The sequence below is a fragment of the Catharus ustulatus genome, chromosome 21, assembly GCF_009819885.2.
Source record: "Catharus ustulatus isolate bCatUst1 chromosome 21, bCatUst1.pri.v2, whole genome shotgun sequence".
Taxonomy (NCBI): domain Eukaryota; kingdom Metazoa; phylum Chordata; class Aves; order Passeriformes; family Turdidae; genus Catharus; species Catharus ustulatus.
The window spans coordinates 3639351-3661203 of NC_046241.1; the positions used below are offsets into that span (position 1 = coordinate 3639351).

The window sequence follows — 21853 nt, forward strand, 5'->3', positions numbered from 1 at the left end:
CATTAAACCCAGTGCTGTGGTGAGCTCTGGGCATCTCCTCCCCACCTCACCTGTACCCACTCCCTGCAGGTACAGTATTGAAGAGAACAGCAGCATCCAGCCACCCTCCCCTGCCTCTGCCCTTCCCACCCATCAGCAAACCCAGATTTCAGGTCCCAGCTCGTTCAGCATTCCCAAGGCATGACCTAAAGGATTTTCCCATTTAAACAGATATATATTCTAGCCAGGCTGTGCCAGTTTCCATCTCTCCACCCTGCTTCCCTGGCCAAGAAATTGGGAATTTGCTTGCTGGTGAGGCCAGAAAGACAAGAGAGGAGGTGGAAGGCGCCCAGCCCATGTACAAGATCCATCCCCCCATCATGGGGCTCCTGGGCCCCAAGGCTGCACAGTCCCCCAGCCCCACAGAAGCAGAGATGCCCTGCACTGCCCCATGGAACAGATCCACTACAGGGCTTTGGTCATCCCAAGCATTTTGCAATGGCAAACTGGAAAATGCCAGCTTGATACTCAGCCTTCAGCCTCTGCTGAGGCATGAATGACTCCCTGGGGTTTTCCTTCTCTTTCACACCCTTCCAAGGTGTTTAGGACAAGTTTTTTGTCTCAGTAGGCTCCTCTGGATCTGATTCTGGTGCAATTCATGAGGGTCATGAGGAAAAGTTGGATTTTGCAGGGAAACTGGGAGAGGGAGGGGCCACAGCCCAGACTCAGCCCCTCTCATTGCCCAGCGACTGGGGGGGTTCCAGTACACAATGAAGTGCCAAGATGTGCTGCTGATAAGCACTTCAGAAACGCTGATAGAATTAGATTACATAAACAGGAAACAGCCAGGGCTGCTGGATCAGATATCCATGTCCTGATTTTTCACAGATGTTCCTATCGATCTGCTGGGAACAGACAGGGCTGAGCTCTTCAGAAACTGGGTGCCAGGGCCCAGCCATCCCACCCAGGCAGGGATGGGTGTTGGGAATGCAGAGCCCTCTGGAATGCTGGCTGGAGGAGCCAGCTCTGAGCACCACAGCTCAGCAGCACCAAGCTCTGCCATGAAGCTCCATCCAGGTGAGCCCCACTGAGCCCCACACACCTGGGTGATCTTCACCAACCCCTCTGCATCCCAGGGGTCACCAGATCCCAGCTTCTGTGGCTTCCAGCCATGGCATGGGGGAAGCAAGCAGCCCACATCAACTGCACAAACAGAGGGGTGAGAGCCCACAGAAAGCAAAACTGGAGCTTTTTTTGAGAAACAAACCTGTCAGCTGTATTATAGAAAACATCACACACCTGGGCCAGTTACTAGGGATACATTTATGCATATGCATCTATATATGCATAGCTTTGCTGCTATATATAGCACCTTCCATCAGCAACACTCACTGGCTCCAAAAAAGCCAGATGAATGTCCACAGACAGAGGAACTGAGGCACAACCAGATTATTTACAGCTCATTTCCAGAAGTACTCTTTGAAGTTGGAATCCAATTAATTCTATACCTGGGGTGAGATTTGCATTGGCTTTTCTGTCCGTCTGGGCAGGTTTTTCAAAAGGGCTTGGCTCTTATCTAGGCACCCGAAGCAGGCTGTGTTTGCCAAGGTGCCCAGCATCCAGGAGCAGCTCCATGCAGCACAGGTGGATTTGTCACAAGGGCAGCACTCTCTTCTGGAAGGCACTGAGCCCTTCTGAGGACACCACTTCCATGGGTCTGGTCTCCAAAGCTGAGGAGCAGCCTGACCTGCTGCTGCCTTTGGTGGCACCCATCCCACCCTTGCCTGGAGAAAAAGTTTCCTACCCTGGAGAAAAGAGGGGTTTGTGCTGGTTTGGATCCCTGAGCAAGCCCAGCCCAGGATCAGAGAGAGACACCACTGCTGGCTCAGGGGAGGTGGTGGGGATCAATGGCTGGGGAAGGTCTGCACCACCCTGTGCAGCAGGCACATCTCATAAAATCACTTTGGTTATTACCTGAAACTGCACCCACACTGCCAGGAGGGTTCTTCTTCTGCCTCCCCTGGAAAGCTGTGCCACTCTGGCTGTTTGCACTGCCTGGACAGACCTCAAAGCAGCCACACACTGAGCCCACCTTGCAAACTCCTTGGGGCAGAGGCTGTGTTTGCACTTGTGGCACCCCTCCAGTTCTCTTCAGCCAGCCTTTCCTGATGTGCAGTGCCATGACTATTCCATCAGAGACACATCCCACATCCCACCCCCAGCACAAACAGGAGCCCACAGCCTGGGGAGCTCTGATCGAGGCAATAGCTGCAAAGCATCACCTTTGCACTTCTGAGAGAGAGACAAAGCTCTAAATGCAATCGAAGCCCCAGAGGCCAATGTTTCCCAAACAGCTCCCACCAGGAGGGCACGGGCACTGCAGCATCACCTGCCTGTAATGAGCTGACCCCCAGGCTCCCTCCTGGCTCTGCAGCTCGTGGGGTAATTGCTGCACATTTTTAGCCTTGCCTGCAGCCATGTCGTACAGCAAAGGCTGCCAAGCTGTGTCCAGGGCCAGGCGTGTTCAGGAAAAAAAGAATAATCAGCATCTAAAAAAAGGAAGAAAGGAAGAGGAAAAAAAAAAAAGAAAAAGAAGAAAAAAAAAAAATCTGATGCTAAACTCTGTTGACCTGGGTTTTTTTTCAGATTAACCAAATTGGCTGCCATCGAAGTAAATGGCAGATGAAGAAAACATTGACTTTCTGCTTGGGTCAATAAACAAGATAAATTGAGTGGGGAGTTGGACGTGGAACAGGGAACATCATCATTTGCCTGAGGAGCAGAGAGGGTTAAAGGCAGAGAGGCTGAAGCAGGACATGGTTACATCTCATGTAAGGGTGTTCCACCTGGGAGCTCAGCACTGCAGGCAGGAATTGTGCTGGCTCTGCCAAGGCTTGGAACCGTGCCATGGGACTGGGTCTGATGTGTTAAAAACAGATGATCCCAGACCCAAATCCTGAGATGAGGTGACAGGGGATTGCATTCCTGCAAATGAGCATCTGCTGGTGCCAGGGGCTTTGTCCAGGATGGGTGCCCAGCCTGTGCAGGGCTGAGACCTGACTGCTGCAGGTCTTGGAGTGCCCAGACCAACCCTGCCCCAGATCTGAGAGGCCAAGCATGGGATCCAGCTCATGCACAGATACACACAGGACTGCCTGCTCTGGGCTCCTCCAAACTCACAGGGAGAAGTTGGCTCACTTGTGGATGATCCCCCTGCCCTAAGGCAGTGAAAAAGAGCTGATGCACGTCCTGAGCCCCACAGACCAGATCTCCAGTGGTTAGAGAAGGCAGCCTTGAGGATTAGCTTAGGTACAGACCTAGAGGTGCTCTAAGCTACTCCTGAGCACAATCAAATCAGCTCCAGCCTGCAGTCCCAGGAACTGCTTGTACTAGATGCTAGGGAGGTGACCTTGCTAGGGAGGTGACCTTCCTGAGGAGGAGTGAGGCCTTGAGACCACCCACAGCACTAGACAGGTGAAACACCACCTGGGACAGACATTAAAGGGCTGCAGTGGAGCTGCACGATGGCAGAGGTTGCAAGGCATGCATCAGGGACCAGTCCCACAGGCAGTGATGGGAGCTACAGGCAGCTGTGCATGTGATGGGAACATTCCTCCCCTCAGGCCAAGCAGAGCTCAGCCATCAGGCTCCTTTCAGTTGCCACAGGGTGTCATGGTGAAGGATATTAGGTTTGAACCACAATTCACAGCGGTGTGGGACGTGGTCCTCACCATTCCTGCCTGATTAGATCTGTCAGAATCCATCAGCAGGAACTTTGCCTAGGAACCCTCTCTCCAGCTGCACATTTAGCAACAGGAGATTGATGACAGGAGAGAAAAAAAAAAAAAAAAAAGAAAAAAGAAAGAAAAAAAAATACAAGAGCAGCATTTGCACACTGCAGGACCACCCCTCCTTCTCCTGCATCATACTTCACTCAACACCTTTATTTCAGTGTCTGTCTTAATTAAGATGGAAATGGAAAAGCCTCCATGCTAATCCAAGGGCTGCCTCGAGAGGCTGAGGAGGATGCCCAAAATGTAATTTGCTTCCTTTAAAAGACATCAGAAACAGCCACACAGACACATGGCTTTCCATGGTCCCACCACCAGCCCTGCAAACCACCAGGGAGCAATAGGAGGGGTGAGGATTACCCAGAGCCTCGCCCAAAATGCAAGCCAAGACTCCCCTTGATTACACACACAAGGGCCAAAGCATCGATTTTCCAGACACAAGCAGCAGCAGAAGCAAACCTCTGCAAATGTGACTCCTGGACAGAGTCAGGCTGGAGGATTTTAAAGGCAGAACTCACTGGAGAGGCAAACCTGGGGATTTCTGAGCAGGAGAACAGCCAGTGGTTGCCTTTTTACCATTTCATCCAAACAGGCTTCTCCAGACAAATTAGTGAGAAGTGGGGGTCATAGCAAAGCCTGAGCTTCCCATGTTTCTCCAAGTTTTTCTCCCGATGGAAGGAGCACTGCAGAGCTGGAGCACTGCCCAGTCACTGGCCCGAGGGCAAGGAACTTGCTTTCAGCATTTGGACTAATTCATATTAGAAGCTTCTTATTTGACTTCAGCAATATTCACTTCCATCTATCCAAAACCAAACTGGGTGTAAAGAGATGCAAATGACATCCAAGCTCCTGCAGGGCTGCCCTGCCACAGGAGAGCATTCCCAGGAATAAAGCTCCGAGCAGGAGCTGGCATTTTGGGATAGCCTGCAGACTCAGAGGGTGAAATAAATACTGTGACTGTGGGCTGGCTGCAGGATGTGCCAGTGCTCCAGCCTCCTCATCTGTAAAACAGGGACAACAGCAGCTACCTGCCTCCCACTGTGCCACACAGTTAATTAATGTTCCTTTGAGTTGTGAAGATTAAAAGCGGCGTAAAACCACAAAATAGCGTTTTATTATTATTATGAATGAAGCCTCTGCTCGTTCCATCAGTGCCCCTTAAAGCAGTGCTGCTGCAGACACTGAGAATTGCTCCCAGCACTTCTACTACTGCTGGGACTTGCAGGGGTTTGACTGCAGGCTTCCAAGTAAGAGCTTTGAACGTGTTGGGGAAGAAGAAAGTGAGAGGGAACAAACAGAAATTTCCACCCCATTCTGTGCTTCACACTTGGAGATGATGCTCCCACAATGTTCTCACCCTCCTGGGGGCTGGAACAAAAACAAAGCACAGACAACAGCATCTCTTCACCTCCTGCTCTCTCCTGCCCAGGCTGCCAAATCCTGGCATGGGCAATGTCAGAACAGGTCGTACTGCGAGGGCACAGAAACACCAAACTGGGATCACACGGCTGCTTTAGGAACAGTTTAAATACTGTCTCTATTTTTAACAGGTGGGAAAGGTTTAGCACAAGAAGCGAACCAGGGGCAGAGCAATGTGGGCTAGTTACACAGGGGAATGGGCAGACCCCTTGTTGCAGCTGTTCCCAGATGTTGGCACCACCCAAATCATGTCCTGTCCTCCCAGGGGCACTGGAGGCAGGGGCCACAGGAGCTTTTCTCACTCATCCCCTCACCTGGGGGCTCTCTGGCCCCTACAAATCCTTGTTTATCCTTATCCAATGCCATAAACATCAAACCTGGAGGAGCTGCTGCCCAGTGCCCATCACAGCCCCTGAGCCAATCCCCAGCCCCTGTCCCAGTCCCATTCTCAGCCCTGCCACAGGTGGTTTTGAGTTGGTTAAACCAAATTAACACAAAGGAAAAGGAAGTTCAGGTCCTGGTTCAGGTACTTCAGGCCAGTCTCCTTTTTCCACCTATGTTTCCTGCATTATTTAACAGAGGACCAGCATTATTTCCTTGGCTGCCCTTTGCACATCTTCAGCCTGCATCCCCCCGAGGTAGAACCCCCTCTTTTGATGCCTCTGCAGCCCTTGGAATTCTGCTTCCCTGACCCTGCAGCCAGTCTCTCCATGCCCTGGCACTCAGTCCTGACCTGGCAGAGCAGCCTGTGACCCTCCATCCCCCCAGCCCTGCCATTCACCCTCTCCAGACCCTTCCAGCACGCCTGGCTGAAGGACTGAGCTGCCTGCAGCTCACGGTGGCTGTGCTCCTCCCGACAGGCACCTTTCATGTTTAATTCAGCGGCTGGTTTAGTTAATCTATTTTTTAATAATTCATCCCTTCCATCTTAATTTTGGTAGTTGTTGAAAATCCCTAATAAAACATTTAGGGGCTCTTTTACTGGAGCAATGGCATGATTTACTTGATGGAATCCAGTCTTTGATGTCCTATCTTAATTCCCTCCCTCCCACCGTGCCTCAATCCTGTTTATCACTGCGCCAGAGGTAAGAGGTTCTTGTCGAGTTTTGTAGCACTTGAGACGCTTGGTCAGTGTTAATAATTCAGCTGCCCCACACAGCTTAGACAAATCTAGTAGCCAGACAGCCTCTTCTTTTATTAACAGCTCTCTGTCACCATGGACCTGGGCATGGGCTGGGATGCAGAGCAGAGGGACCAGGCTGAGCATGGCAGAAGCACCAGGAAAACTTCCCAGGTGCCAACTGTGTTGTTGGGAGAATATACACCCTGTTACAATAGTTGTATTTCATCCTCTACAGCCCGAATGGGGAAACATGCTGGGTTTGTGCATCTGTAATTGGGGAAGAACAGATGGTGGAGGCACAGTTGGAAGTAATACGGCCATTAAAATAATCTATACAGCTTGTAATTCCCCCTCATGTGGAGACAGAGGAGGGCCTGCCTCTGCCTGAGTGCCCACCTGGGCTGCAGGAAGGGTGGGCACAGCTTTGGGGTTCTTTCTGTTGTTGGGATATTTTAGTGGGTTTTGATGGGTTTTACTATTTCCCTTCACCTGGGATGCTCCTCGTGCTCCTCCTGTGGTTTGAGGAGCCAACAGCTGAACCAGAGCTGCTTCTGCTGGGAAGTATTTAACTCCCATGTGCCATGTGGAGCACATTTTCTGCCCATATCACCCACTTAAAGCTACTTCTAGCTTTATACATGTCTTAATGATAGAAAAAAAGAGCAGCAGAAAGCCCCAAACACTTCAGAGAGATCAGGGCATCTCTGCAGTTAAATTTCAAACGGGGATGATGTGAGAAAGAATTATGGAAAAACCTGTCTGTTGATTCATGAGAATTGAAACCTCTCAGGGGAACACACAGGCTTTGCCATCCCCTCTGTCACCTACAGGTCCTGAGAGCGAGAAAATGTAAAATCAGAGTGGGAAAGTTGCCCAAAAAAGCCCAAAGGTACAGCCAATGTATGGAAATTTATGTCTTTGTTCTGCATGATGTTTCAAAGCCCTCTATGCCCTCCAAACACCCCAGCCTCCATGGATGAAAGTTTGCCTCTAGGATTTGATTACTGCTTTGTGGCCAATTGTTTTTCCACACATTCTTACTATGAAAAAGGTCTTACTTCAATACAAAATTGAGAAAATAGATGAAATCTCCAGAAAAAAAACCACACTAGAAGGTGTAATCCCTTCCCACTCAGAGGCATTGATAGAGGGGAGAAGGAAAGGGGATTGCAGCAGCATCCCCTGGTCCTGAACCCAAGCACTCCAGGTCCTTTAGGCACCCTGCTTCTCTAAAAGACCTCCCCAGGTAGAAATCCTCCCCAGGACAGAATGATTTTCTCAGGTAGAAACCTCTCTGTTGGGCTTAAAATCTTCCTTGCTCACAGAAGCAAATCCAAATCCAACCTCTTCAAATCCTTACTCTGCGCCCGGAACACAAGGGAGCCAGCAGGACGTTACCTTGGCAGCTGGCTTTGCTTTATGGAACTGTAAATATATTTTTTTAATGGGCTGGCAGCAAGAAAGATGTGTTTCCAGGCTCAACAACATCCAAAATTAACTGCAATTCATTTCAGAAGGGGCGAAGGGGTGGAGGAAGGGGGAACGCAAGCCTGAAACCCGCAGAATATAAAAGCCTTGAAAGAAACTGCCAAAAATCCCCTGCATCGCTGCCTTCTGGCTCTGGAAAAGAGATTAAAAACCTGAGCAGCATCAGGCTGGAGCAGACGTCACAGAGGCCACCCCGGGCCATGCTCATGCTCACATAAGGCTCTTCCTCCTCATTGCTTTCCCAAGACAGCCCAGCCAGAGCACAAAGCTCTGCCCCGCTCCTCCCATCTCAGGGCTCACCTAAACCAAGGAGATGCTGCTGTCTCGTGTGACCAGGGACTGCCACCCCTGCAGGGTGCTTGGGGATTTCTGACTTCAACATCAGCACCTCACCCTCCTCCTTGTGCCAGAGCATTTCTCCTGATGTGCCTCTGTTACCCTGGTGCCACTCTCTGACACCTCGTTTGAGTGACCCTTTAGTGACTAATTTAATTACCCTGGCCCACAAACTGACAGACAGCTGTTAAAAATGGTTATTGCATTATTAATACGCTCCAGTAATTTCCCATTAAAACTATACTGTTAATAATTTTTTCCCCTGTATTTCTTCCCTCTTAATTAGTCTATTTAAAACTTTGAAGGAATATTCTCTTTATGGTAAATGGGAGCGTCGAGCAAATTACATTTTTGATTGAATACTTCTGTGATAGGCCAGCAAATAAGACCGTTGAGTTGTTAATTATTGTCAGAGTTTCACACGATGCCTGCTAATGAGGCAGTCAATCTTCTCTGCCATTCCTAGAATATTAATGGAAGCCATTGGTATTGATTTTGTCACCAGGAAAGGTGGGAACTCCTCCTACTTGGGGGGCTCCAGGGAGGGCAGGGGGGATCTGCACTGGGAAGGGACACTGAGGGCTCCAGAGACCTTGGGATGGGGTGAGGCAGGAGGGCTTGAAGCTCTGGAAGCTCTTGGATGTGCCAATGGCAGCTGGTGCAGCTCATGGACCCAGTGGGAGGGTTGGCACATTCCCACAGGGATCAATCCCATCCAGTCCACCCAGGCAGGACAGGTGACAGGGGGGTGACACTTCCTGCCAGACACGCTGCTCCCTGTCCCCTCCCTCCGTGTCTACCTCTTGAGTCTGAAGAATATCAGATTCACTCCTTATCTTTCTGTGATAAGACTACTTGTATCTTTTTTTTTTTTTTTTCTTTTTTCAAGGAAAGGGAAATACTTGATCCATCTGGACTTCAGCAGATAACTGGATAGAGTGATGCACGGAAGTTATGAGTAAAGCAGCCATGGATAAGGATCGACATGAAACCACGAGATGGCCCAGAGACTGTACAAAAACAGCCTTTGAGTTGTGCTGGGAGATGTGACAGAGAGCTTTTTGTACCATTTCTCAAGTCCTTTGGGCCCTGATCCTATTTGATTTTCACACTAATATTCTCACTGGAGAATGGAGGAGTTTGGCAGCAAAGTCTGTCAGTGTCAAAGTCACAGGAATTATTTTCCCCACCAGGCTCCCACTGCCCAGCTCAGAGAGCAGGAGCAGGGAGGGGCAATGCCCAGTGCCATCCTCAGTGCCAAAACCATCTCCCCACTAACAGCATCTTGGCCAAGGCAGAGGGAATCCCACCAAAAAGGATTTTGTGCCAGGATAACTGAGACTGAGTGAGGCAGCCCACCCCAGAGCTGTACATGCCTGTGACTGGTGTCCTGGCTGTCCCATTAATTCCACCCCCCTGGTGGGAAGGGATCTGCAATTCCCTGAGTTCCTTAGCACATATGTGCCACTGAAAGATGCCACAGGTCCTGCTGCTGCATCCAAAGCAAGGATGAGCAGCACAGACCTGGCAGAGCCTGGCAGACAGAGCCTCTGCCTTCGGCAGCCACATCACCCCAAGCTCATCCACCTGAGAAATGTGGGGCTGGCTTTGCCAGGCAGCTCCATCAAGTCCAAGCAGAGCCCTGGATTTCCTGAACAGGTTGCCCAGAACTTGCTGTTGGGTTTATTTTTGTAGCTTTGTTCTGAGGAAGAGCCTGTGCAAGTGCTTGACCCAGAGACCTGCAGGAGTGATGCTGAATGCAGACACTGTGCTGGCCCTGCAAACCAGCTCAGCTCCCTCTGAACTGCTCCAGCCTTCCCAGCACCAACTTCTCCCAGCCCTGGGAAAGCCAGGACAGACTGGAAGAGCTTTGCAAAACTCACAGTCCACTATAAGAGGTGACATGCTGACACAGGTCATGCTGCCACAGCTGCTGCTGAGAGGTCAGAGCTCAGGGACCTCACTCCAGATACTCCAGTTGAGCTTTGCACAGTCAAACCCACAGCCTCCCCAAAAATGAGATAATTTAGGGGTGTTCTGGGAATACTCTGCCTGACCTGGTGTGTGTGTGTGGGATGGGTGGTTGGAGTATCTGTGGGAATGCTCCCAACTCTCTGTGTGCCCTGTCACCCACAGCTGCACAGCTGGAATGACACCAGGAGACAGGGACAGAGGGAGGACAACGTCCAGCCTCCACAGAACAGCCTCCCATCCCTCCCATTCCCAGGCAGGAATTTCTGTGGGATTTTTTCCACCCAGGAAAGCAGCAGATTTGCATGGCTGCTCCCCAGTACAGATGGTGTCCCCCCACCCAGACACCCCTGCTGCTTCCACATCCATCTGCTGCCCACTTGTGCTTTTTAAGCAAGGCAGGTGATATTTTTACTGCTGTGAAGTTTTCCATACTAAAAGCTCCTTTTCTTCTCCCTTTCTATAAAGCAGGCTTCAATAATTCCTTGGGGTCCACTTCCAACCTGGTATTCTATGATTCTGTAAAAAGAGGAGGTTTCCATTTATAATGAATTGCCTGTGATGCAGAATATCCCAATTTTACCAGGGAAAAGGGATCCTATAACCCTCCCATGAAAAGCCCTTCAGGCCAATAGCATTGCCAATGCTGTTCTTTATCAGGATCATGTATCAGCTGAGTTCAGGTAAAAATTATGGCTTTACCCTCCAAAAAAGCCATTTCACCCCCTGGTCTGGTACTGAGGCCAATCAACACAAACCCAAGAGTGCTCCTTCCCCTTGGACCCAGCTCCCAGCACCCAGGCAGGAGCGTGGGAGGGGCTGGCTCAGATTTGCCTGTGGTCACAGCAGGTAGGAATGATCTGCTCCTCCCCAAAGTCCTTGAGAAGTTCCTGTAAGGAAGAGGGCTCCCAGCACAGCCAGTGCTGTATCCTTGGCTCAGGTAAGCAGAGGGCCATCCCTGCTCCCAAAGCTCTCCCTTCCCAGGGAGGTGCAGGATGGCAACTGCAGCCACACCAGCAGGAATGGGGAGTGAGGCCACTGTGGGCAGGGGGGTTGGACAAGATGATCTTTGAGGTTCCTTCCAACCCAAACCATTGTGTGCTTCTATGACTCCATCAGTTGATGAGCCATTCATTTATCCAGTCACAACTTTAGCACAAACCTTTAAAAACTGCTCAACTGTGGCCCCAGAGAACCCACAGTACAAACCCAGGGCACCCAAAGTCAGAACTAACACCTCCAGCTCTGCCCTGTCTGATACACACTGATTAAAAAAAAAATAAAAGGAAGGAGATGTGGACTGGAGAGAATGAAGAGACTTCTCCCTGCAAAGCTCAGTGCATATTTACACAGCATCCTGCCTTAATGCTCAGCTGCTTCATTTGTGTCACTTTAAGCCCTTGGCAGAAGCAGGGAAGTATTAGCTGGGGTTTAATTGTGTGCTGCTGGGTTCTGCAGGCTCCCCAGGAGCTGCTGCTGGGAGAGCCCTGTGGCAGGGCTGGGATGGGTGTGGGAGGCAGTGACAGCAGGACAGCCACCAGCCAGGAGGGAGAGCAGCAGCAGGGGACACTCCCCCAGCCTGGACAGACAGGGGACAGCTCTGCCTTACACATGAAGTGAAATATCAGTTTGCATGGAGCTACCCAGCCCTGTGGCATCTGGGATGAACTCTGCTGTGCACTGCCCAGACCCCCTGTTTGCAGGAGACAGGAGCAGGTTCTCCTCCAAAACTCCTCCAGCTGCTGAGCCAGCACTCCTGAACATATCCCAGTGCAGCTGGGGGCTCTTCATCCACTGCAGCTCCCTCCACTCTGCTCCATACAAGCCACTTGTGTTCCCTGTGCTGGAGGTGAAACAGGCACTGGGTAGATCACACATAGATCATGGTCCATCCCTCCTTCCCAGCACTGCCATCCAGCCTGCACTCAGATCACCACTGCTGGAGTCCAGCCCTGAGCGTGGCACAGCCTGCAGCACTGGGTCCCCAACTGCACCCAGCTAACTTTTGATAAAAGGCACTTGGTTGCAGTCAATAGCATCTCATAATATCAAAAACACTGCAGGAAACATCAAGAGCTGAATTGATTATGGCACAGTAATTCTTCAGGCAGTGAAAGCAGGGCAATTCCCAAGATGGGATTATTTTTTTGCAAGGCTTCACCTAATTTTCTTGATGTTATTTTCCCCCCCTCACTCCCCAGCCCTCCTTCAAAACCTCTCCAGCTTTGCACTGCTCTTTGATTTAGTCCCTGAAAACAATATTTTGCTTAACAGAGTTAAGTTTCCCAACAAAGTGCCCAGGAAAGCATCACCACCACCCAGACTGCCCAGACTGAAATATGTGTAACAGGAAAAAGTCAAGGAAGATTTTGCTTTTGGCTCTGTAGTCAGCAACCCCCTTTGGGGAGACTAGACAAAGCCCTGACAAGAACTCAAAATATCTAAATCAGAAAAAGAGACAAGATGCACAGACCAAGAGGGGAATGATACAAAATCTGTGCAGAGTGGAGGCAAAGGGCAGTGGATTTTCACTCTGATCCAGCTTTGACAAACCATGGAAAGGTTTTGTGAGCCAGTGGGCAAGGCCACACAGGACACACCATTCCTGCTCCTGGCATTGCCTGTACACCATGCACTGAATTTTGGTGCTTATAAACTCATTTTGAGCTGGTTTTGCTCCTTTGCCTGGAGGTGAGAGGAGCAGGGAGGGTCTGCAGAGCATCTCTCTTGCATCTGGAATCTGTGGAATGAGAAGGTGCAGCACTGCATGAGCAAAGTTACTCTGAGCTGCCTGGAAAGTGCTGCACTAAAGGCACAAAGGACATTTTTTCCTAATAAATCACCCCAAGAGCCAGGCTGACATCCTGGAGTGGAGAAAAATCCCAGGAGGGCAGCAGCCAGAGCAGCAGGGCACTGCACTGAGGAGGGGAAACTTCACCCTGGCTCTGCTGCTGAGGAGCAGGAGCTGAAAGTTCATTAACTTCCCTTGTCTTCATGGAGCACAGCTGTCCTGGGTCACTGGCTGTGCCCAGCCCTGCTGCCCTGGGGTGAAAATCAAATGGGAGCTTTGCCCCTTGCCCTGAGCTGCCATCCCTCATCCCTGCACACTGAGACCACTTTCCTCTGCAGCAGCACGTGCATCACCTTTTTCCCTTTAGCAATTAATAAATCCCCATACAAATCAGCCCAGAAGTCTCTCTTCCATGGAGCACTGTATCCTGGCTTTACAGGAAAAGGGAGTCTGGGACTCTCCCTGAGCCCCCAGTGAGATGCCCTTTCCAAGAGCCCTTTCCAAGCCTGCAAGGGACAGCATCTTCTAAAAGCAGGAGGACAAAGCTGCCCTGTTTGTGTCCATCTCCATTCCACAGAGCTGGTTTTTCCTCCCTGGCTGTGGAGCCTGTCGCAGGTTCCTGGCACACTCCCAGGAACATTTTGGCTCCACTGAATTTTATTAGTTTTGTCCTTTGGCTGAAGTGATCCAGCAATAGTTACAGGAAATAAAAACAGGAAAGGAAGAGTAGATCCCATCCATATCAGGCAAGTTTTAGGTGACTGAAATAATCAGAGTTGTTTGTTTTTGGTTTTTTGTGTTTTTTTTTTTTTTTTTGATAGTGCCAGTTCCCTCTACTGAGTTGTGTTAAGAAATAACTGAAGAAAAGGCATTTCCCAGTGTCACTGCCCCACCTGAGCATCATCCCAGCACCCTGTCTGGGCCAGGGTATGAGCTGCCTGCTCCTTCCTCCTGCAAACCTTCTAATCCTTTTCTCAGGCAGGAGATGCACACAAAAGCAAAGGTAATAAAACTCAAATAGGGGTAAAAAATTGTAATTCAGGAAAAATAGTACAGAGAGGCTGTATAAACAGAGAGGCCAAGGGGCTGTGCTTTGAACAGGCAGCTACAAAGCACACTCCAGCCGCTGGTTAACAGAAAGCAAAGGCAGTGACATAAAAAACAAATAACAACATCAAACAGTGGGGGACAAAACACCTCTCAACAAGGTCTGATTTTGCTGCCTTGCACCACCCTTTCTGCTGAGCATTCACAGTGTGTTACAGCCTGGGCTCCCCCTGCAAACCCTCATTGCCCTGGCTGCACCCTGCCCTGCACACATCCCACAGGGAGGGGTGGATGGACACCCAGCTACAACAGCACACACATATGGAGAGTATGGGGAAACCACAGCCACCAGTGCCAAGCCCTGCTCTGTGATGGGAGATCCCAGAGACATCAAAAGGAATCACTCTGGGTGTGAGACAGCCTTTGCAGATTTGGCAAGTGTGGGGTATTTTTAATTGTCTCAATAAACATATAAACAAAATCTGTTCACTCGCTGGGGTTTTTTTTTCCCTCCTGGGCTCTGCAGCACCATGGACAAGAAGAACTGCAATCATTCAGCTGCCAAACTTGGAGCTGGTGCTCCCTGCAATGGATTTGCCCAGGAGCCAGGCCCAAATTTACATCCCCTGTCCCTAAGAGGTTTGATCATTTTCTGTGCAGTTTTATGACGGAGCATTAAGACCTCAGAAATGCAGTGAGTTCACACAGCAGAGCACAGAGAGTGAAGCTCAGCATTATTGTAGCAGGAGTTACTAAAAGCCTGGGATGTGGGAAGGCTGAAATGTTCCCTGGATTCTGGGCATGAAGGATGCCAAGGCTGCTGATGGACCAGGAAGAGACAGGTTGAGGGCAGAATAATCCCTGCACTGTTCCAGAGTTGCTGGGTGATCCAGATTTCAATTCTGACCTCCCTTAGATCCTTCCTGGGTGATTTCAGCTCCAGGTTTTTTTCTTCAGTGGAGACTCCCCTCTTTCCCCATCACACTGCTCTCCTAATTCTCTTATTTTGCTGCTCACACCCTTCTGGCTGCAGCAAGATTACATCTCCATTTAGTCACCCCATGGCAAAGTGAGATGCACCTGATTCTTCTAACCTGCTCTCATAAATCACAGTGGGAGGCAGGGAGGAGGAAAAATCCTGGTAAGCAGCCAGGACAAAGCTCAGCTGACAGCTGCAGGGCAGGGGCTGGTGGCTGCCTCTGTCCCTGCTCTCCAGAGGATGAGGCCAAAGGCTGCCTCTATCCTGGTGCTAAGCACCAAAAGATGTTTCTGCATCACTTTCTGAGAGACAACAGCTTCTGGGGGTGATGAGAAGCCCAGGCCAGAGCACAGGGATGTTATCTGTGGGGATGAGGTGTCTCTGTGATGTGCACAGTAATGAATTGCCCTCTCTGCAGAAATGAGTAAGTTGTACCTGCTGATGCAATGATCAATTTGCTCCATCATGCAAAGCTGTCCATTCATCATGGCCATCGACTGCAGCCACTCACACCTTTTTATTGGCCCCAGTGGAGCAGCACGGGCCCCTGCTCAGGAGCAGCCTGAAAAAGGGGCTTCTCCTCTCCTCCAGCCTCCTGGCTGAGCATCCCTGTGGCACTGAGCACCCATAATTCACAGCCTGCTCTGCTCCAGGGGGGCAGCAGAAAAAAAGGGAAAAAAGTTCATGTTCCCAAGGCATCCCCTGCACAAATGGCAAGCAGAGCTGGCAGGGTGTCCTCTGCCTGCATATCATATCCCATCCCACACAGACACATCCCATCCCTCCTGACCTTGAGGGATGCTCACCTGCAGCTGCACCCGTTCATCTGTGCTCCTGCAGATCAGGAAGGAGATTAAGGCACAGACAGGTGAGTTTTGCTGCTGCAACAGCAGGGACAGCAAAGCTGTTTCCACACTCTCCTGGCCCAGATTCGCTTTGCCTTTCTCATTCCACTTCATTTTTCATCCTACTCCACTCCCAGGGAGCCTCACACCACAGTGATCACCACTGACTTACAAAATCCCAAGTGCCCAAATGACTGCAAAACCCCTTCCAAATATCACTGAAACACCCTGTAAGGCTGGGGAAGCAGTGAGGCTGCAAGAGCACAGCATGGCTGAGCTGGTGAATGCCATGGGCAGGGAGAAAAAGCCTTGTTCACATCCTTGACAGAAGATGGGACCCATGGAGGGCACAGAGAGGGGGAGCAGAGCGTTCTGCCTCTGAGAGAATTGAAAATAAAAATAACAAACAAATAAAGAAAAAGTAGAAATAAAAACCCCAGTTGATTGTGCTTTGGCAAAGAATTCAGAGAGCAAAGGGGCACACTTGGGAGCAAAACGAAGATGAATCGACAGCGAGTTCAAGAGAATTCATTCTGCTGCTGAACACTTGTCTCTCCATCAGGACATCTCAAAGGCTTGTCAAGTGAAGGCAAGGCTTTTATTTGTTTCTATGGTTGCCATAACGATAGAGCTATATGTCATGTCAGGCAGCAGCTGAGGCTCGTGCCTCTGATTTATAGCTGCTCAACAGAAATTATCAACTTTTCTGCAGAGCGGGTGGCACAGTGAACCGTGACCACTGCGTGCCTGCCAGTGCTGTGCTCTGCCCCCTGCTCTTGGTCCCCCACAGCTGTGTGTGCTCCAAGGGATGCTTTTATTATTCCCTGCAGAGATGCTTTTATTATCCCCTGCAGGGATACTTTTATTATCCCTTGCAGGGATGTTGTTATTATCCCTGCAGGGATGCTCGCTGCTGGGGCAGCAGGACCTGGGGGCTGTGGCTGTGGGTCCTTCCCATACACTGCCACAATTAGAGCAATTCTGACCCACAGGACAAGCTGTGCCTTCCAAAGGCTCAAATGGAGATGGCAAGGTGTGCAGGGAAGGCCAGCAGAAGGATTAAACATCTATCAGTAATTTGTTTAACATCAGGTTAATAGGAGAACTACAGGTAAGAGAGAGAGATGGGAAGGGAAACAAAGTGGGGTCTTGAAAACAAGCAAGACAAGGTGGGACTGGGATGTATTTCTTGTCCTGGCAGGGGATGTGCTGCAAGGAGACTTCTGCCCAGCCTGGGACCCCAGGCTGTGGGGAGAGCCCTGCAAACTCTGGCCAGGCTCACCTGAACAGAGAGATCACTGTGAGTGTGTCACAGTCCAGGCTGTGGGGACAGCCCTGCACACTCTGGCCAGGCTCACCTGAACAAAGACGTCACTGTGAGTGTGTCACAGTCCCAGGCTGTGGGGAGAGCCCTGCACACTCTGGCCAGGCTCACCTGAACAGAGACATCACTGTGAGTGTGTCACAGTCCCAGGCTGTGGGGAGAGCCCTGCACACTCTGGCCAGGCTCACCTGAACAGAGAAATCACTGTGAGTGTGTCACAGTCCCAGGCTGTGGGGAGAGCCCTGCACACTCTGGCCAGGCTCATCTGAACAGAGAAATCACTGTGAGTGTGTCACAGTCCCAGGCTGTGACTGATGAGGATCAGACTCTGGGATCGAGGAAGGGATGCTCAATATGGTCACTGATGAATTATATATGCAAGTTTCATTAACTCTAAGCACTCTCATTCCTAATTTAAGACACACAGCCCTAAAACCTGCAGCACTGAATTCTGCACGCTCCTGTGTCCTGCCCCTGAAGACCCTGGAGCATCCTGAGGGGGATGTTTGCACGAAGCCTGTTGGCTCCTGTTTGCTGGGAGTTTCTCTGATGACTTGGCTGCAGCAGGGGAAGGTTTGGGCCCTTCATGCCCATCCACCAGCAGTGAAACACACGGAGAGCAGCACTGAGTCAGCATTTCCCCAGAGAGCTGCTGAAAGGCTGAGCCCCACCTGTCCCTCTGCATCTCAAGCATCTTCATAAAAACACAAGACCACATCTGAACCTTTAACCCTCTGAGTTGTAAAAGACTTCATCACTTGTTTTCTCCAAGGCAGGCTTTCTGCCATTTCCCTCCATTAAACTCTTCGAGACAAGCGACCCCAGAGCCAAAGGTGTCAGACTAATGAAAGGTCTGCAGGAATGCAGCACGCTCCTTATTACAGGCACAGAAGAAACACAGCATCAGCCACCATCCCAGTGTCACAGGACAGCAAACAGGGCACACTGGGTGCTGAGGCACAGCTGTGCTGTCACTGGTGTAACACAGCCCAGCTCTGCCCTGTGGCATGGAGATGGGACTGCATTAAAGCCCAAGCACTGCAGGCTCAGGAAGAATTTCTTCATTGGGAAAGGATTGTCAAGCATTGGAAGGGGCTGCCCAGGGAGGTGGTGGAATTCCCATTCCTTGAAATATTCAGAAAGTACCTGAACTTGGCACGCAGTGCACTGGTCTGGTGACAAGGTGGGGATTGGTCACAGGTTGGATTCAATCCTTGAGGTCTTTTCCAACCCTGTGATTCACCTGCAGGAGCTCCCAGCACGGAGGGGCAGCAGTGCCACAGTCCCAGAGCCAGGAAACAGGAGCCCTCCAGGCAGAGGGAGGGATGGCTGTGTTTGAATATCAACACAGCACGTGCACACCTCTGGTGTTGGTCTGACATGCTGGATCACCACCTGAACATCTGAACCACCAAAACTGCTCCCCTGAGAAGCTGCCTGTGTCAGCCCAGAGATAAAGCAGAGAGGCTGAAAGATAAGCAGCTCTGAAAGTACCTTTCTCATTGCATGGAAGCACCCAAGAATCTCAGAAGAGGGTTCCACCCACCCCAGGGTGCTGAGGATCCCAAGCTTGCAGCTCCTCGTTTGAGAAGTGTTTCAGTTCTAATGTAGAAATAATAGATTGCTTTGCACTTCTCACTGTATCTGTGAAACCTTCCATAATTCAACATCAAATATTTATTATTGCGTTTATTAAAGTTTAAATAATTCAGCAACTCCTGTGTGTAAGATACAAGCACCGTGAACTCACACCTCCCTTATTCTACCTGAGCCACTCCAATATTTATACCTGGAATTCTCAGTTCAGGTTCCATTTATGAGGGGAGCAGGCAACAGCCTCGTGCCAAAAGCTCCCCTCCTCCTGCCTGGCATTCATCCATCCCGACAGAGACTCTTCCACAAGGAGCAGTGCCCAGAGACAATTACTGCACTGGAGCAGAAAACAAGCTTCTGAGCCTCTACCTTCACTGAGGCACTTTTAATGAAGATGTGAGGAGGAAAGAAATAAATAATGTTCTCTTGGCACTTTGGTTTGGAAAATGTTAGCATAAACCAAGACAGCCCTTCCCTTTCTCAAATGAAAAGAGTTGTTGCAGACAAGAAAAACAACAGTCCTAAAAGAGCCAAAGTGTGATAGATACATACCCCTGGTCTCTTTTCACAGGAAAGGGAGCAAGCACTAATTAGCAACAAAAACACACACACTTGGACGTTAGGACACCTTGGATGGCAGTCCTGGCTCTGCCATAGCTTTTGTAGGCTCTTGCTTTAACTGCAGCCCTGCCAAGGTGATGGGACAGAAGAATGGAAATCCATTCCTCATCACTTGGGGAAAAGACAAGACAGAAGGGGCTGGGGGACACAAAGATCCTGCTGGTGCCCAGGGAGATGATTCATAGCACAACCAAGGATTTTCATATCAGGAAATTGTGTCTGGAGTCAACAGGAAAAGCAGCAAGAAGGAAGGGAGGGAAGGAGGTAGGGAGGGAACATGGACTCTCCCTGGCACCCAACAGTCACATTCTTAATTTAATGGGAGAGAGGGGAATATACACTAAATACCTTGAGGATTAAACCCCTATAATGTACAGTTAAACTCTTGTTAACCAGGCCAAAGAGGATAATCACCACCAAGGTGACCAGAGAAATACCTAGGCATTCACTGAACTCCCAAAAGGAAATAAAAACCCTCTAATTGTGTAATTACTGGATGAGCAACATGGCCTTTCACCCTTCATGAGCATCCCAGCAGACATCAGTGTCCAGGTGGGTGTGATATAGGTCTGATTTTCAGAAAGATGACAGCCCCTCTATCCAGTAAATGCATCCATTTAAGCATTGCAATCTAACATCACATTTAAGCCACTCTCAAATTGCCTTGCCACAGGTTCCTACCAATTCACCTGTCTGTACTGGCACATTTCAGACTTACACACTCAGGCCTGGCCTAGACCCATCAGCCCAAAGAGCCTGGAGAGCAATCACATCAGATTTCTTATTGGAAGGAAATTAATCAAACCTATCATCACAGGAATTACTGCATCCTCAATAACAATTTAAAGAGCAGTGTAGGCACTCAGGCATGAAGAAAACGAGAAATCTGCTTCCTACCTGACATCTGCTGGATCTTCCGTCACCAGAACATCTGTCTTGCAGCTGGCAAGGGGATTGATGGAGAGCTCCACAGGGGGCACCACAAAGCTCTTACTGACTGGCAGCCACAGCCCTTGACCCAAACTGTAGGTGGACCTGGCAAAAGGGTAAACATGTCACACAGGAACAGAGTGTCAGCAGGGAGCACCCTCCCTTGGAAGTCAGAGCAGTGGTGGCACCATGAGATAAGTCGAGATTTGGTCTGGTCCTGAAAGCCAAATGGGAGAGGGATGACTTGAGATGTGGCAGGAGAAAATGGGAATGGCAAAGCTCTTCCTTTTATTCCAGGAGGAGTTTCTGTGCATGCTGTGCTCACATCTGCTGAAGGGATAAGAGGGGAACCCTTCTCTGCCTGCCAAATATGGACAGATCTTTCAGGTGTGTCACAGACAAATGGCACTTGTCCCCTCACCAGCACAAGAAGGAGCTGGGATTGACCGAGAGGTTGCATCCAGTGGGATGTCCTTGAGGCTCTCCCTTCCCAAATGGACCCTCCTCTGACTCACCTGAGTATCTTCTCTGGTGCCTGCTCTCCTGTGACCAAGTCATATCCCCGCTCCAGCGTCGTGTAGGGCCAGGGCCTGAGGAGAGAGGGCAAGAGCAGCTGAGCACATCACTGGGCTGGGCAAGGGGCACAGTGATCACCTAAAGGGAGAACACCTGGGCTGCTCCCAGCACGGCACCTGGGGCTGATCCAGCTGGGCACCACGGCCCCACTCCCAACCCACTGAGTCCCCACTCACAAACCACTGAGTCCCCATGCTCCCCAGCACGGTGTCCCCACTCACAACCCACTGAGTCCCCACTCACCTCTCACTCTGTCCCCACTCTCTCCAGCACTCTGTCCCCACTCACCCCTCTCTGTGTCCCCACTCTCCCCTCGCTGTGTCCCCACTCTCCCCTCACTCTGTCCCCACTCTCCCCTCGCTGTGTCCCCACTCTCCCCAGCACTGTCCCCACTCACCCCTCACTCTGTCCCCACTCACCCCTCACTCTGTCCCCACTCTCCCCTCACTCTGTCCCCACTCACCCCTCGCTGTGTCCCCACTCTCCCCTCGCTGTGTCCCCACTCACCCCTCGCTGTGTCCCCACTCTCCCCTCACTCTGTCCCCACTCACCCCTCACTCTGTCCCCACTCTCCCCTCATTCTGTCCCCACTCTCCCCTCACTCTGTCCCCACTCTCCCCTCACTCTGTCCCCACTCTCCCCTCACTCTGTCCCCACTCACCCCTCGCTGTGTCCCCAGTCGCTGCGCACACACAGGTGCCGATGGACGGGGTCTGGGGCATACCCTTCATGGCAGCTGCACTCTCCTAGAACAGAGAGGGGAGGATGATGAGGATGAGGATGAGGGTATATCAGTGACTGCAGAGTCAGCCCCTACTCCCCTGCTGCCCATCTCTGCTTTGTCACTGCCCCTCTGGTCCCTCCTGGCCTCTGGAGCACGCTGGACTCCAGAAACCCCCAGGAGGTGTGGAGAAGGAGATGTGGGAAGCTGTAAGAAACCCACAGTTTTTCTCAGGGAGAGGATTACATGGTGCAGCACCCATAGCAGCTGGGGATGGGGTTTCATGGTGCAGAAGGTCTGTCCTTAACCAGTGCTCCTG

The 21853-nt window shown here is 50.6% G+C and overlaps 1 protein-coding gene across 1 annotated transcript in view; it reads right to left on the reverse strand.

Annotated features, from left to right (window-relative positions):
- Window positions 1–21853, reverse strand: part of ASTN2 (astrotactin 2) — a 315518-nt gene that overhangs the window by 159016 nt on the left and 134649 nt on the right. The window contains exons 8-10 of the mRNA XM_033077837.1: window positions 21475–21559; window positions 20753–20827; window positions 20205–20342 (exon numbers count right to left, since the gene is read on the reverse strand). Of these exons, the coding sequence (XP_032933728.1) occupies window positions 20205–20342; window positions 20753–20827; window positions 21475–21559 (298 nt within the window). The remainder of the gene's footprint in view (window positions 1–20204; window positions 20343–20752; window positions 20828–21474; window positions 21560–21853) is intronic.